Here is a 15,130-nt window from a genome sequence, read left to right as displayed (position 1 = left end):
ATACAGAGAGCACACAGGGCACATACATACAGAGAGCACACAGAGCACATACATACAGAGTGCACACAGAGCACATACATACAGAGAGCACACAGAGCACATACATACAGAGAGCACACAGAGCATATACATACAGTGATGGAGGAAGGTCATTGGTTAATTAATAAAGAAACTGCTTGGCCTGATAGGTTGGAACACAGGTGGGTGGAGTAAACAGAAGAGAATGCTGGGAGGAAGAGGAAGTGAGCTCAGACACCATTTCCTCTCCTCTCTGGGGCAGACGCGATGAAGCAAGCCACCAGGTCAGACATGCTGAATCTTTCCCAGTAAGACTGGTGCTACACAGATTATTAGAGATGGGTTGATTGGGATATGAGAATTAGCCAGGAAGGGCTAGAGCTAATGGGCCAGGCAGTGTTTATATGAATACAGTTTGTGTGTTGTTATTTCGGGGCATAAGCTAGCCAGGAGCCGGGCGGCAGGAACACAGCCCGCAGCTCCTTCAACAATACAGAGTGCACGCAGAGCACACAGAGCACATACATAGAGTGAACACAGAACGGATACAGAGTGCACACAGAGTACATACATACACAGAGCACACAGAGCACATACAATGTATGCATACAGAGTATACAAAAACCCCAGCACCACCCACCCCTCCTGCAAAGAGAATAAGCTTCAAAAGCAAATTGTGTTTAAGAAATGTGAGCTTTGTTTTGATATTAAAGCTGAGGTTGTCCTAGACTCGTCTTTATTGATAAAATAGGCCCCTCTTCAGCACACACTCTCAGATGTAAGCATAAAGTTGTTTTTTGGGGGGTGGTGGTGGTGGAAAACTGTTGTTAAAAACAAAGCAAATGTCTTTCAATATTCACAACCTTAAAATCATACCCAAGACAAAGGATAAATATTTTTTTATAAAAATAATGACTTCTCAGTACATTTTACAACAGAGCTGCTCAACGCACTGGCTCCGATCCATCAGCTGTGCACCTTTCTTCTTTTTGGCCTTTCTTCTGGCCCGCATGAGCAAATAAACAAACCATTACATTAGGGGTACTCTTCAAACCAATAGAAAAATCTCAGCAATAAATTCATGTATGCATAAACTATGAGGACTCCGCAGGAGAAGTGCTGAATGTCGGGGCACTGGCCCTTCCCTAGTAGCTGTGACCCCGCTCACCTCATCACAAAGTCTTTTGAATTTTACCAATACATGAAATAATATGTAAAATTATAATGCAAAGTAATATTTCCTTAACAAATGATATACTTGAAAGTAACACATTCTGTTCGTGCTAACTTAATATGAATCTGACATATAAGAATACTATATTTTCAGCCATATATCACAACTTTTTATCCTGTTGTTCTGATCACTACACAGAAACAATTAAGTTTCAATTGGTGTTAAAGCACACTTCTGTACCTTGTGGCCTTCAAAAGCTTTACATATGATAAGTATGATTATTTTTTAACTGCACAGGATAATGTTTAGGGGTCTGCATTTCGCTGCCCTTTTCTGAGTCACAGGTTGTAGGGAAATCCTCACAGGTTATAAGAACCAAGCAAATGGGGCTTAGACTCAGGTCCAGAACTTTGTTCTTGGAACCTGCATCTACTTTTTAAGTATTTGAAGAGTAATTTCTTAAATAAAAACAAAGAAATTCCAAATATACTTGGAGATTACCATACCCATTTGACACACTAAATATGTCAACTGTCCACCAGTGAGAAGTCACATATCCTTAAACATCAAGAAGAGAGGAAGAAAGCCAGTTTGTTAACTGAGAACCATAAACATTCTTTCAAAGTAGTTTAACCTACTAAATGTGTCTATTTACGGCTGTCTTTCTTAGAAAGTAGTATTCCTTCTCTTTCCTTCCTGAGCTGGCACCGCATACACTAAAGCAAGTCATGAACAACTGCAGCTGAAAGAAATGGGCACCAGGGATGGTGTAAGTGGACGCCTTCTGTGTGTGGTGCGAGTAACACATTCCTAGAGCCTCTGCGCCTGAACTGACTGAACAAATGGGAAGGTTGACAGGAGACCAAGGCGGAAGCCTCGTGGTACACAAGCTCTTTGGAGACTCAACAGGAAGGACAAGACTTAGAACAAAGTCTTCCACTCAGAAACCACGGCAAACCTTACATTAAAAGGGCTAACATAGGACTTCCAAACGTTTATTGGGAGAGTTCAGGGTGAGCCGCAGCGCCCAGCAGCACTGTGAGGCTCACTCTTCCACCCTCACTTACACTCTGCAGTCGAGTTCACGACCACGGGTTATCCACTCCTGTCTCTGCCGCTGCACTTGTACAGACAGTAGAGGGGAGCAGGCTGGCTGAGCTGCGTCTGTGTTCGTTCATCCACTCACTTCTGAGCCCATGCCAGTGACCGCGCAGAGAGCCACTCAGCTCTTCCTCAGACTCAGGTCGCTGTTAGTCACGAAGGCAGATAAGGATGTACTCTCTGATGCATCATCCTTCCGAAGGTTCAGAAAGGACTCTCGGGTTATCTGAAGGATCTCTCGCAAGCCTTTGTTTTCTTGCTGTAAGGAGACAAGTAGAACTGAAGATGGCTTATACCCTGTGCACACAGACCAACGCTCGGGCCACCCATAAGATTCGTACACGGCACCTCTAAAAGCCAGACGTGTGAAGGTGCAGCATGAAAGGCAGGCCCTGTGTCACATACATGTACTACGTGCTACAGACAGTTCACAACCTGAATCTAAACAGATCGCAAAGCTGGGTGGAGTAACGCCACCTTTAATCTCAGCAGTTGGGAGACAGAGTAAGGAGGATCTGTATGAGTTTGAGGTTGTCCTGGTGTACACAGCCGTTTTAGAGCAGCTAGGGCAACACAATGAGACCCTGTCCCAAAAACAGAAACCAGATTTCAAATGCTGTTAAAGGCACAGGGTCAGTATTCAACCTCCTTAGAGCTGCAAGTCTTTTTTTTTTTTGGGGGGGGGGGGGGTTGGGACCGGGTTTCTCTGTGTAACAGTTCCGGCTGTCCTATAACTCGCTTTGTAGACCAGGCTGGCCTAGAACTCACTGATACCTACATGCCTCTGCCTCCCAAGTGCTGGCATTATAGGCGTGTGCCACCGCTGCCTGGCAAGCTACAAGTTTTAATGTGTGTAGATGGAGCTGGTAAAGAGGCAGAAATGAGCTTGTTCTGCAAACAGACTGGAGATGCAAACACCCATGGAACTCAGACTAGTTATAAATTCATACAAATAATACCTTGAGGTAGTTACTGTGTTTCCCTCCCAGCAGAGGTGTTATTGTTTCAGAAAGAAATGTAAATGATTATCTGGCACTGTAAGAATTTGTCACCTTATAACCTGCTCTCCACAGCTGCTTCTGGCCTCAGCAGTCTGGCCTGCCCGTCATCTTCTGAGCGCACGTGAACTGCTGAGAAAGCTGCCTGCCCCGAAGCACAGACAGAGGACACCGTGTGCTCAGGGACAGGCACAGGCCTTACGGCCATCTGTAAGGGATTTCCTGGTCATGACTTCAAGCAGAACATTTCAAATTTTACTTTTTGGGCGTATGTGTTCTATGTGTGTGTGTACATGTGGAGGCAGAGGCTGGTGCCAGGAGTTTTCCCCTCCAGCACTCCACTTTGTTCTGAGACAGGATGTCTTGTTAAGCCTGCGCTTATGGTCTGGCTAGCCATGGGCCTGAACATGGGGATCCAGAGTCAGGGCCTCATGCGCTGCAGTAACCGTTTACCCACTGGGCCGGCTCTCTAGCACACCGATTTTTTTTTTTTGAGACAGGATCTCATGTAGTCCAGGCTAGCCTAGAACTCAACCTTAAATTCCTAATCCTCCTGCCTCCACCTCCCAAGTGCTAGAATTAAAGGGGTTACCACACCTGGCTTAATTTGTACATTATAAAACATTTTTCTATAACATGATCTTTAGCATAAAGTACTAAGTTTTAAAAATTATGAAATTAAGGAAATTCATACACACACACACACACACACACACACACACACACTCAAAACTTAACCTTTTCTTTCAAGACAGAATTTCTCCTAGACAGCCCTGTCTGTCTAGGAACTTACTCTGTAAACCAGGCCAGCCTCGAATTCAGAGATCCACCAGCCTCTGCCTCCTCAGGGCTGGGATTAAAGGCGTGAGCCACCACGCCTGTTTTAAAGATCAGCATTCTCACTCCTGATGTGTTCATATGTCACTGATGACCCCAGATTTCTGCATTATACCCGACGGCCTATTTCACACTATCACCAGCACCCAGATTCAGAAACATTACCACCAACTCAAAGAGAGGGTGTGTTAAGATTGGGACTGTTCTCTGGCTGAGTGTTTGCAGGGTTACTTTCCACCAGTAGCTGAAGTTTAAAACTCACTTCGAGTTGAAAAATTCGCTCCTGTTCCTTGCAACCCTGCTGTTCGTCGATTTCAATGGCTTTTCTCATTACTGCTGCCATCTCGGCGATCTGGTCAACGTGTGCTTCCAACTCCTGCAAAGAAGAGGACACACACGTCAGAGGAGGACGTCACTGGCACTGCCACCTAACGCTATGACATCCTCATGTTGCCTTGTGACACGCGGCATACAGAGCTGGGTGGACATCAGGTGTTAACAACAGAATTAAAGGGGCAGGAGGATCTCTTTGAGACCAGCCTGGTCTAGAGAGTGAGTTCCAGGACAGCTGGACTACATTGAGAGACTGAAGGGGGAAAAAAAAAAGGCAAAAAAGAATAGAATAATTAAGGCTAAGGCTATATATCACAGTATAATCCACCCTACAGCAAACCAGTTCATTCATTTCACGTGTTTCACAACGCCCACGGAGTCTCTTTCACAGCTGCATATCCTATGGTTAGAGTGATGGGAAAGAAAGTCTCTATGATTCAGTCTCGTCTGCAGTATTAATGCCTATAAGCTGATTCCCAGCCAACCAAGAGAGCCATTCTAGACAATTCTCCTCAAGAACAGGAAGGATATTGTTTACATCTGTCTATTATTTATTTAGTGTTTGATGAACAAGAATTATTGAGCAAAATTAACGAACTGCTACAGGGTATTAAAACAGTAAATGCTTTTTTGCCTTATAAAAAAGAACTAATTTCCATATGATTTAGTCAGTTTTACAAATTCTCAATCATTCCTATTTTCTGCACCTCTGTGACGTATCAGGCACTATACCAGGCAGCAGAAGCACAACCCGTCATAAGATACCATTCCTGACCTTACAACTTTGTTCGGTGAAGGAGACAATGGGGCTAAAAATTGACAGAAGCCTGAGAATATTTTCTCAATAAACCAGGCAAACACTCCATCCCGAGCTACACCCCAGCTCCAGTTACTAATCCTAAAGAAAAAGATGTAGGCCCTTCTGTGTTTGGTTCTGGGGACCAACACCAGGGCTCCACTTCCAACCTCTGTCTTAATGGTGACATGTGGCTAAGTACCCCCCACATCACAGAGATGCCACCGGTTCAGGGAGGTGGACTGGACAGCTCTGGACTAGCCTGTGGCACAAAGCAGTCCCCAGGGCAAATGCTAGCCATTCTCTGCAGCCCCACAAAGTCACCGACGACACACACGGATAACTGACTGCAGTGCCAATCTGAACGCAGCAGCTTTCTCAACTTACAATCTGCGCAGTACAAGGCACCGGCCTTTAAAATGGAAGAAAAAAAGGCTGTTGACTTTTCAGCCGAGTCTGTTTTAACAAGATCATCAGGAAAAGACACAATGATGCTTAGCATGCATTGTAGGCCCCGTGAACAACTCACTTACTAGACGTAAGAACCACACTTCTTTTAAGAGACACAAAGCAAGAATTTTAGCTCTAAACCCAAATGTTAGCACATCACCCTGCAACTGTCTTGATACCTTTCCACTTCCAAGTCCGTCTTATTATCAATAATAACTAGTCATTTTTATTAATAATATATTAACAAGGGCTGGAGAGATGGCTCAGTGGTTAAGAGCATTGCCTGCTCTTCCAAACGTCCTGAGTTCAATTCCCAATCCCCACATGGTGGCTCACAACCATCTGCAATGAGATTTGGTGCCCTCTTCTGACCTGCAGGCAGAACACTGTATACATGATATAAAAATATATTAACAATAGATAAATAATATTTATTATTTCTACTCTGCAGCAACAGCCCAGATCTTCAGGAAGCATCACTATGTATAGCTATAAATTCAAAAGGCATTTTGAATTTCTGTGAACTCAAACCAAAGAACTACAATTAATTAAAAACAAAAATTTTACATTTTATGGACTAGCCTTTATAATGTAAGGCTAAAGTTAATATCAAGAAAATACATTTTTCTTTTTTAGATAGGGTCTCACTGCACAGCTCTGGCTAGCCTGGACTGGCTACATAGACCGATCTGGCTTCAGAAGCAGAGATCTACATTTAATGTCAGAAATGCACTGTCCTATGACAGCAAAGACCACAGTGGCATCTAGTGAGAACAAACAAAAGATGGCTGGTAAGCATCCAAGTCTCTGTCACCTAGCAGACCGTGGCACACAGCACAAGGACGAACAGCTGTAGACTGGGCAGCATGGCCATGAAAAGCACACTGTTCTTCGACTGATTTTGTTTATTTGCTGGTCTAATCTGGAAGAGCAATTCAAACTAAAACAGCTTCTTAAACGGACCCCGCTTCTGCCCACCCCCGAAGCTGACTGTTTGATTTAGTGTACATTCTGATCTGCTTCCAAGTGCCGCCTCTCCAGTCCACGCTGAGGTGCTTCAAGGATGTGTTGAGACGCCTCGGGGAAGACCCGTCCGCAGTGGTTACGGTGTACCGTGTCAATCTGTAGTACAGAGTCGTTATAGTGTTAATACGGACTTCATCCGTAATTTAAAAACTGGATGAGTGTTAGTTCATGCGTGTTAGCCGACTGTTGGAATGTTTGTTTTTTTAAAAATTTCCAAAAAGGCATCTGTTAAAAAAATAATGTAGAAGTAACTATTTGGATGAAACAGAGTTATGTTTTCTAGTGGTTTTTAAATATGGACTCACAAAGCTCTAGGTGAGTGTGGGGCGCATGCGCCAAAGTGCAGCCATACTCAACTGTGCTCCCCTCGTGTGCCCGAATCACGTCTGTGTTTAGGCACAGGAGATCACTGGCGCCTACACAGTCTAGACTGCCTGCATCTCGTTTCTCTGCCTGTGCACTCCCCGACTCCTGTAGAGCTAATTCAAGGCTAGTGTAAAGGTTCTCCTTCTCCAGGACCGCTCCCCCCACTGCTGTAGTGATGACTCATTTCCCCATGCCCTCCCGTCACACCCCAGCTCAACAGTAAAGCGACATATCCCTTCCTTCCTCTTGCTCCTGCCCATAGTGACTAAGCCAATGCAGGGTGGTACTAAATGTTTGATTTACTGAGCCAAAGTGTCTCCTTTTTGGGAAAAATCAAAACCACAAACATTAATATGTATTAGTTAGAATTAATAACAAATAACTGAACAGTCATTTTTTGGAAGGCAGGGATCAGCACTTAGATGAACTCAACCTACACAACAAATTAACCGAAGGGTCATGGCTATTTAACTTTTTGAGTAACGGGATAGCATAGATGAATGGAACACCCAGTGGGTTTGTATATGGAGGGTGGGGTGTTGACCCCAGGGCCTCAGGTATGCTAAGCACATGTTCTACCATGGAGCCAGGCCTCTAGCTCTTAATGGGCTACAGAAAACACTCGCTCTGCCACAGTTGCTACAATATGGAACTGACAAGATCTTACTCCACACATTTATTTCTTTTATTTATTTAATTTTTTTTTTGGTAGTGGTATTCACTCTTCTTTCAAACTTCAAAATTTGGAATTTCAAGACTGCATTTCAATTATTCTTTATACATATATTAAAAAACCTTAGTTTCAGATTTACTTAATTTTTGGAGAGGGAGGGAAGAATTAAACCAGAATCTCACGTAGCCAGGCTGGCCTAGAACCTCAACCTTCCTGCCTCTGTCTTACAAGTACTGGGATTAAAGAGCTGCGTGTTACCATACCTGACTTAGATATACACTGAAATACTCCATAACAAATACTAACATCAACTACAGCTTTTATTTTCAAAAGACCAATTAAACACCCAAGGACTTCCATTTTGTTAGGGCATGAAAATTATAAATAGCTAACAGTCAGCCCAATTTTAGTTCTTTATTCTTCTAATTGACACAAGAGGTGGCTAATATGTGTAACTGTCACCCAGAGAATACTAGTAGGTACTTAATTTCGATGGAATAATTTAAAAATGCTAGAGACGTCAACACGGAAGTATTTTAAAGAATTGAAAATGTGTTAATCATTGAGAAATATATATATAAAACGATTATTATCTCTTCAACATTAGTCGTAAGTAGGTTACATCATCCAATCTAGTTTAATGTCTTCACTTCCCACTGGCAGTTAACATTCAGTAGGCAGCAGCGACTATTCTGCTTATCTTGACAGCAGCTGTAAAACGACTGCAAATACTCTAACCACTCCAGCTTCGCTTCTAAAATGTCAGCTAGCATGCAGTGTCCCCAGCCCCACGGATTTCATGAGAATGAGTGGCCTCCATTCAGACTGGACTCTTCAGGAAAATAATCTACACTCAGCAGCTCAGACTTTAAAAGCATTTCAGTTTCTGTAACAGGTACCATTACAAAATTACTGGAAAAAAATAATACTTAAAAACAGAGACTCAGCTGGGTGGTGGTGGCACACACCTTTAATCCCAGTACTCATGAGGCAGAGGCAGGTGGGTCTCTGAGTTCAAGGCCAACCTGGTACACAGAGCAAGTTCCAGGACAGATCCCAAAAAAGCTTCACAGAGGAACCCTGTCTGGGGGGGGGGGGGCAGGGAATCTTACAAAAATAATTTTGAACTGAATGTACCTTTATTTTTAAAAAAGTATTTCTGAACACACACACACACACACACACACACACACACACACACACACACCGTTTTAAAGTTACTAAGGATACCAACAGAGTGGCAGAGGCAGTTGGTTCTCTGTGCTTTTAATGTTAGCCTGGTCTACATAGTGAGTTCCTAGCCAGCCAGAGCTAGATAATAAGACCCTGCTACTCAGAAGTGATGGGAGTTAGAAGAATAAGCCAAGGAGAGAAGAATACGTAACGAGAAATGGGGATGGGAGATGACGACAACAAAAAATGTCAATTAAAAATGTAAGATATTTCTGGGTACAGTGGCACATGCCTTTAGTCCTAGCACTCAGGAAGTAGAGGCAGGAGGGTCTCTGAATTTGAGGCCAGCCTAATCTACAGAGCGAGTTCCAGAGAAACCAGGGTTATGCAAAGAAACTCTGACGTGGGGAAAAAAAAAAGAAAGAAAAGAGGTAGTATCTATCCTATCACAAGAATTTTAGTAGATTTATTTTCATTCTTTAAAAAATCTGAACATAGGTTAACAATGTCCCCCAGTTTTCATTTCAAGTCAAATTCATAGACGGGATTACCTTGGAATGCTGCTCCTTTAACTTCATGATTATACCTGGGTCATCCTTCTTGCTCGCCATGAGCAATCTGAACATCTGCTCTCGATACTTGCTCATTATCAGTTCCAGGGCAGACTGGTGCTCTTCCAAGGATGTCCGCAGTTCTAGCGAGAACAACGTGCTTTATTCACATGAGTTACGATTATGTCAAACACTGAATTTTTAAGACAGTAATCTTAAAAAGAAACATGCAACAAAGAAGACCCTCATGTTTTACTGAAATAAGTTTTATGCTGTGTGTGTGTGCATGTTTGTCCCCATGTCGTGCACATGCACAGAGGTCACAGGACAACTGACTTTCACCCTCCACCAGGGGTTGCCAGGGACGGATACCAGGTGTCTTTGATCCACCGAGACAGCTCTCATTAGCTCTTTAAAGTGCTCATTTTTAAAACTCATTTCTTAAAAAATCATTTCAGACTGTAAGGCTGGACTGGGGAGAGCTCCACACAAGTACAGCACTGTGATGAAGCTGAGCATGTCTGCGGAACCCGGAAGGAACAAGAACCCTAACCCAGGGGCGGAGCCAAGGCTCCCTTAAGCTAATCTGCAGTGGAACAAATGACGTGTGGAGGAGAGCTGTGGATGAGGACAGAAGGGTGACCGGGAATTGACTGAAGGTCTCTGTACAAGGAAATAAAAATAGAAACAAATCTATTTATTTCTTTGTTGGTTTTCGGGACAGTTTCTCTGTGTAACAGTCCTGGCCATCCGCCTGATGATATTTATTCTTAAATTCAGACTAATGCTTGTGTTGAAGTGTAGTGACATCTCACTTGTATTTTAATAAATAAATCTTGCTTGAGACCAGAGAGTAAAACAGCCCCACTGGTCAGTCTTAGATCAGGCAGTGGTCTTCAATCCTTTAATCGCAGTAGCCACGCTAGTTGCCATAGAAACCTGGCTGTGCCACCTTTAATCCAGCACTAGAGGGGAATATAAAACAAGACAGCTCTCAGGCTCAGTCTCATTCTGAGATTCTTGGAGGCAGGATCACCATTTTAAACTGAGGTAGAGGTAAGAGCCAGTGGCTGGCTGTTTTGCTTTTCTGACCTTCAGGATGAACCCCAATGTCTCTGAGTTTTATTAACCGGGGTTCACTGAAGGATGGGGGAAAAGTCAAGTGAAAGTCTCCAGCTAAGACAGAATGGCACAGACTATGAGCAGCCAGGCTGGGACACAGAGGAGGGAGTGGGACTCCTTTCCAGGTTAAAAACAAAACAAAACCAAAATAAAAACCAAAACCCAGATATTGAGGAGAAGCAGCTGAGACAATGCTAAACAGGGCAGACTTGACGGAAAAGACTGGTTAAAGCAGCAGTGACTCCTGTCTATGCACACAGACCAGAAAGTGAGAGTAAATATTAAGAAGTAATGTCAGTTGACTATTTCCCCATTTAAAAAGGGTTCTATTTTTTTCATGTGTATGTGTCAGTACCTGCACATATGTCTGCGCATCACACATGTACCTCATGACCCCAAAGAGGGTGTCGTATCCTCGAGATGGAATGACAGGCAGCTCTGAACTGCCGGGAACTGAACCTGGGTCCACCTCCAGCCCCTGTGATCTGTGACTGCACCAGCCGGTCCCCAGCCAGCGTCACAGGAGACCCAACCCCTTGCCTTTGTTCTCCTGCTGCAGTTCTCGGATCTGCTTGTTTTCTTGCTGGATTCCCATCACCAGTGTGGACCTTGGCCGATGCCTTGCAACTTCATTAAGTTCTTGGATTTCTTCCTGATACTAATGAAAAGATTAAAGAACTTAACAAAAGGGAAGTCAGTATTTGCAAATTTTTACCTGCTAATTGATAAATGAGCAGAACCTCCAAGAGTTGAACAGAGGTATTACATGACTCAGCATTCCTTCCAACGGAAGAAAAAAGAAAACATCCACAGTGCCATTACTCATAACAGAAAAAGAGGAGTTCAAGTATCTACCCCCTGAAGAGGGAAGAAACAGGACACGCTGTGTCCCCTTGCAGTATTACTGGGCAATGGATTAAAAAAAAAAAAAAAAAAAGGCTGCTACATAATACAACCCAGATGAATTTTAATACATGGGAAGAGCCAATCATGGAAGCCATACAGCTCACGTCCAACTCACACAGTGAGTCTAGAGCAGGCAAACTCACTGGGAGAGCACAGTGGTTTCAGGGCTGAGAAGCTAGAAAGACACTGACTGACGGGATGGGTGTACAAGGCTCCACCCTGAGATAAAGCTGTTCCGTAGTAGGCCGTAGCTCTAGCTGTCCTCTAACTGACTTTGTAGACCAGGCTGGTTTTGAACTCAGAGATTCACCTGCTTTTGTCTCTCAAGTGCTGGGATTAAAGGCGTGCACCACAACACCTGGTTGGATTTTGAAATTTTTTTTTTTTAAATAGGAATCCAAATGTAAGATTATGCATTTTTCTTGAGGCATTCTTACTGGACAGCTATCAATGACTTCATCGTAACATTCCTGGTTCTCAACTTCAGGTGTCAAACACATCCCTGCCAGGTCTGTGACTCCTCACTGCCAGCAGACTGGATGGTCAAGGGGCAGGTGCTTTAGGGACACAGCAAGACAGACTGAGTGAACTTGCTCCACTGCTCCTGGTGACTTTTGAAAAGTCTTAGATCAGGGCTGCTTTGTCTGCCGAGACAGGGCTTCTCTGTGTAGCCCAGGCTGGCCTTGAACCTGTGTCTGCCTCCCCAGTGCTGGGACTAAAGGTGCATGTCACCACTGCCCAGCTAGGGCTGCTTTTTGAAAAGTTGGAAATCTTTATGGGGGATGGCTTACACAGTAGCTGAAGGCAGTCGTTTACTGGATGATGTCTTCCCATGCTATTAACAGGAAGCAAACCTACTTCATCCCCAAGGAAAGGGCAGATTTAAAACATGCCAGCAAAAATGAACTTGAAATAATTGCATAGATGAAAATTAGATATTTCCTTACATCATTTTAAAAAATATTTGGTTGTTAAACAATACCCAAGTACTTTTAGAAAGAAAAGTATAAACATCTTGGCATTATATAATACAACAAACTCTGGTCCTTATCTGATATATTTAGATTTAACAATTTCACTTATTTTTAACTCAAATGTGCATTTCTGTGAGAAGAAGGATGAAATGTATAGATTTAAAATAAACCTATGTACCTGTCACAGAACATCATATACCCTGGTCCAAAGTGAAGCACACACAAGAGTGAGGCTTTGTGCAAACTTCGGTTAGAAACAATCTGATTAGGCAGCAGGTTACTGCGGTAAACTTCGGTTAGAAACAATCTGATTAGGCAGTAGGTTACTGCAGTAAACTCCAGTTAGAAACAATCTGATTAGGCAGTAGGTTACTGCGGTGGTTTGAGCGAGTTTGAACGAGAATGGCTCCCACTGGCTCACGGCTTAAACACCTGTCACCAGGGAGTGACACTATTTGAGAGGGTTAGGAGGTGTGGCTTTGTGAGCCCCTCCTCTTCCTGCTGCCTGTGGATCTGGATGTGGAACTCTCAGCTCCTCCAGCACCAGCTCCATCTGCACGCCACCATGCTTCCTGACATGATGATAATGGACTTGCTGTGGTCAAGGTGTCTTTCCACAGCAACGGAACACTGACTAAGACATTTATGATTGAAGTATCACCCAAATATCAATGAGGCTTTGTTAAATGAAATCAGTCAGGAAAGGTCAAACCTGCTTCATGGCTTCCACTCGCTTGCTGAGGGCCGTGGTCTGCTCGATGAGGGACTCCGCCGCATCGTCATGATCGCGCAACCTTTCCACGAGGGTTTTCGCGTCAGCAAGTGCCTTCTCGATTGTGCAGCTCATTGCTAGAGGGAGACCAGTAAGTCAATTAAAATCAGGACTTAGGTCAGTTTCACATCATCACAGACACCTACTTAAGCTTCCCTTGCTAAGGCTGTTCACTGTAGAGAGGAAGAGCAGTCAGGAATACCATGTTCTGCCTGCTGGGGAACATGAAATCTGAAGTAAGAATGCTCCCTAGCCCCGCCCCCCATACACACTCACACGTGCACACTCAAAACTGAAGAGCCGAGCTGGCCTTTGTGTGCTTTGCCATGTTAAAGACTCAACCTCCTCCTGGATAAGCTACTGCAGCTTGTGTAAAGTGACATCATCTCAGTTTTCCTTATGGGAAGGAAGTTCCCACAGCGAATACCATCAGCCACTACAGACGACTTTCAGCATGTTCTAACGAAGCACTAAAGGGGATGCCGAGATTGGACACGGAGGGAACAGAAGCAGGAGGTGTTCGGCTGCATCCTGAAGGCGTCACCAAGGGCAACACTTGGCAGCAGTGACACAACAGCCGGCCATCTGCTGCAGGGTGCACAGTCTAGAGGGACCAAGCCTCTCCTCTGTAAGGTGGGGGTGAACAAGAGTTCCAGCAATTTGCTGAGTGTGGATCCTGGCAGCAGCCATAGCTGCTAAGAGGCATAACCTAAAATCCACACAGTGGAGACTGATCAACAGGCTGTCTAATCTCCAAACCAAAACACAAATCTGGAAAAACAGGGCGTCTCTTCCTATAACAGATTCCAGAAGAAGAGAAACGGAAGAAATGCTGGATATAGAACTCAGCAAAGCTGGGTGGATCTTGGTGAGTTTGAGGCCAGCCTGGTCTACATGGTGAGCTACAAAACAGCTAGGCTACACAGTGAGACCCTGTCTCAAATAAGCAACAAAAAAGGAAACAAACCAAGACTCTAGGAGGATAATTTTTAAAAAGCTCAGTTTGGGACTGAAGAGAATAGTTAATAGTGTTTGCTACTCTCGAAGAGGGCTGTAGTTTAGTTCCCAGCACCCATACCGGAGGCTCACAACCATCTTTAACTCCAGCTCCAAGGATTCAACACTCTCGCTGGCCCCTGCAGACACTCCGATGCATGTGTGCATACCCACACAGACACCCACACACATATAAAAATTAAGATCAAACACTTCAATGGACCTAAGAAAATGCAAAGTTGAATGATGTTAGAATTATAGCACAGGATATGAACAAAAACCCTGAAAAGGAACTAAACAGAAATCTCAGAAAAGAATTCAATAAAATAATTAAGATAAATTTATAGCATAACACGAAATGTTTGTATTAGAGTCTGAGATCTGAAATCAATTATCTAACTCCTAACCTTGAGAAAGTACGGAAAGGGCAGAACAAACCCCAAGTAAATAGAAGGTAAAGAAAATAAACACAGTAAAAGCATAGGCTGGAATGGGGGCGGTAGGGACAACCAGATACCAGAGAGACTGAATAACCAACTCAAAAACAAATAAAGAGCCAGCTGTGGAGGCCCATCCCAGTCCCCAGGAATCTGCAGTGGGTGCATCAATAGGAGTCCAGTCTGGGTTACACAGTCTGTTGATGTGGGAGTGTCATATGTCAATCTGTTGATTTCATTGGTTAAGTAATAAACAAACTGCTTGGCTCATAGCTTAGAACATAGGTGGGTGGAGTAAACAGAACAGAATGCTGGGAGGAAGAGGAAGTGAGCTCAGACTCCACAGCTCTGCTCTCGGGAGCAGATGCCTCAGAGAGACGCCATGCTCCCCGCTCCTGGGAAGATACACTCCCGGTAAGACCGGTGC

General features: G+C 43.9%; 1 protein-coding gene across 3 annotated transcripts in view; it reads right to left on the bottom strand.

Annotated features, from left to right (window-relative positions):
- Positions 1 to 692: 692 nt before the first annotated feature.
- The window catches only part of Fgfr1op2 (FGFR1 oncogene partner 2), a 24,145-nt gene continuing 9,707 nt past the window's right edge, over positions 693 to 15,130 (bottom strand). For 2 of the 3 annotated variants that reach the window (XM_005364602.3, XM_026787962.1), the window contains exons 2-7: positions 13,211 to 13,347; positions 11,159 to 11,276; positions 9,497 to 9,639; positions 6,716 to 6,829; positions 4,391 to 4,504; positions 693 to 2,552 (exon numbers count right to left, since the gene is read on the bottom strand). In XM_005364602.3, coding sequence (XP_005364659.1) covers positions 2,415 to 2,552; positions 4,391 to 4,504; positions 6,716 to 6,829; positions 9,497 to 9,639; positions 11,159 to 11,276; positions 13,211 to 13,345 — 762 coding nt within the window. In that variant the 5' untranslated portion in view covers positions 13,346 to 13,347 and the 3' untranslated portion in view covers positions 693 to 2,414. The remainder of the gene's footprint in view (positions 2,553 to 4,390; positions 4,505 to 6,715; positions 6,830 to 9,496; positions 9,640 to 11,158; positions 11,277 to 13,210; positions 13,348 to 15,130) is intronic. The other variant, XM_005364603.3, reaches the window with a different exon arrangement.

This window comes from Microtus ochrogaster (assembly GCF_000317375.1).
Source record: "Microtus ochrogaster isolate Prairie Vole_2 chromosome 14 unlocalized genomic scaffold, MicOch1.0 chr14_random_2, whole genome shotgun sequence".
NCBI lineage: Eukaryota > Metazoa > Chordata > Mammalia > Rodentia > Cricetidae > Microtus > Microtus ochrogaster.
This window is presented reverse-complemented; position numbering and strand designations above follow the sequence as displayed.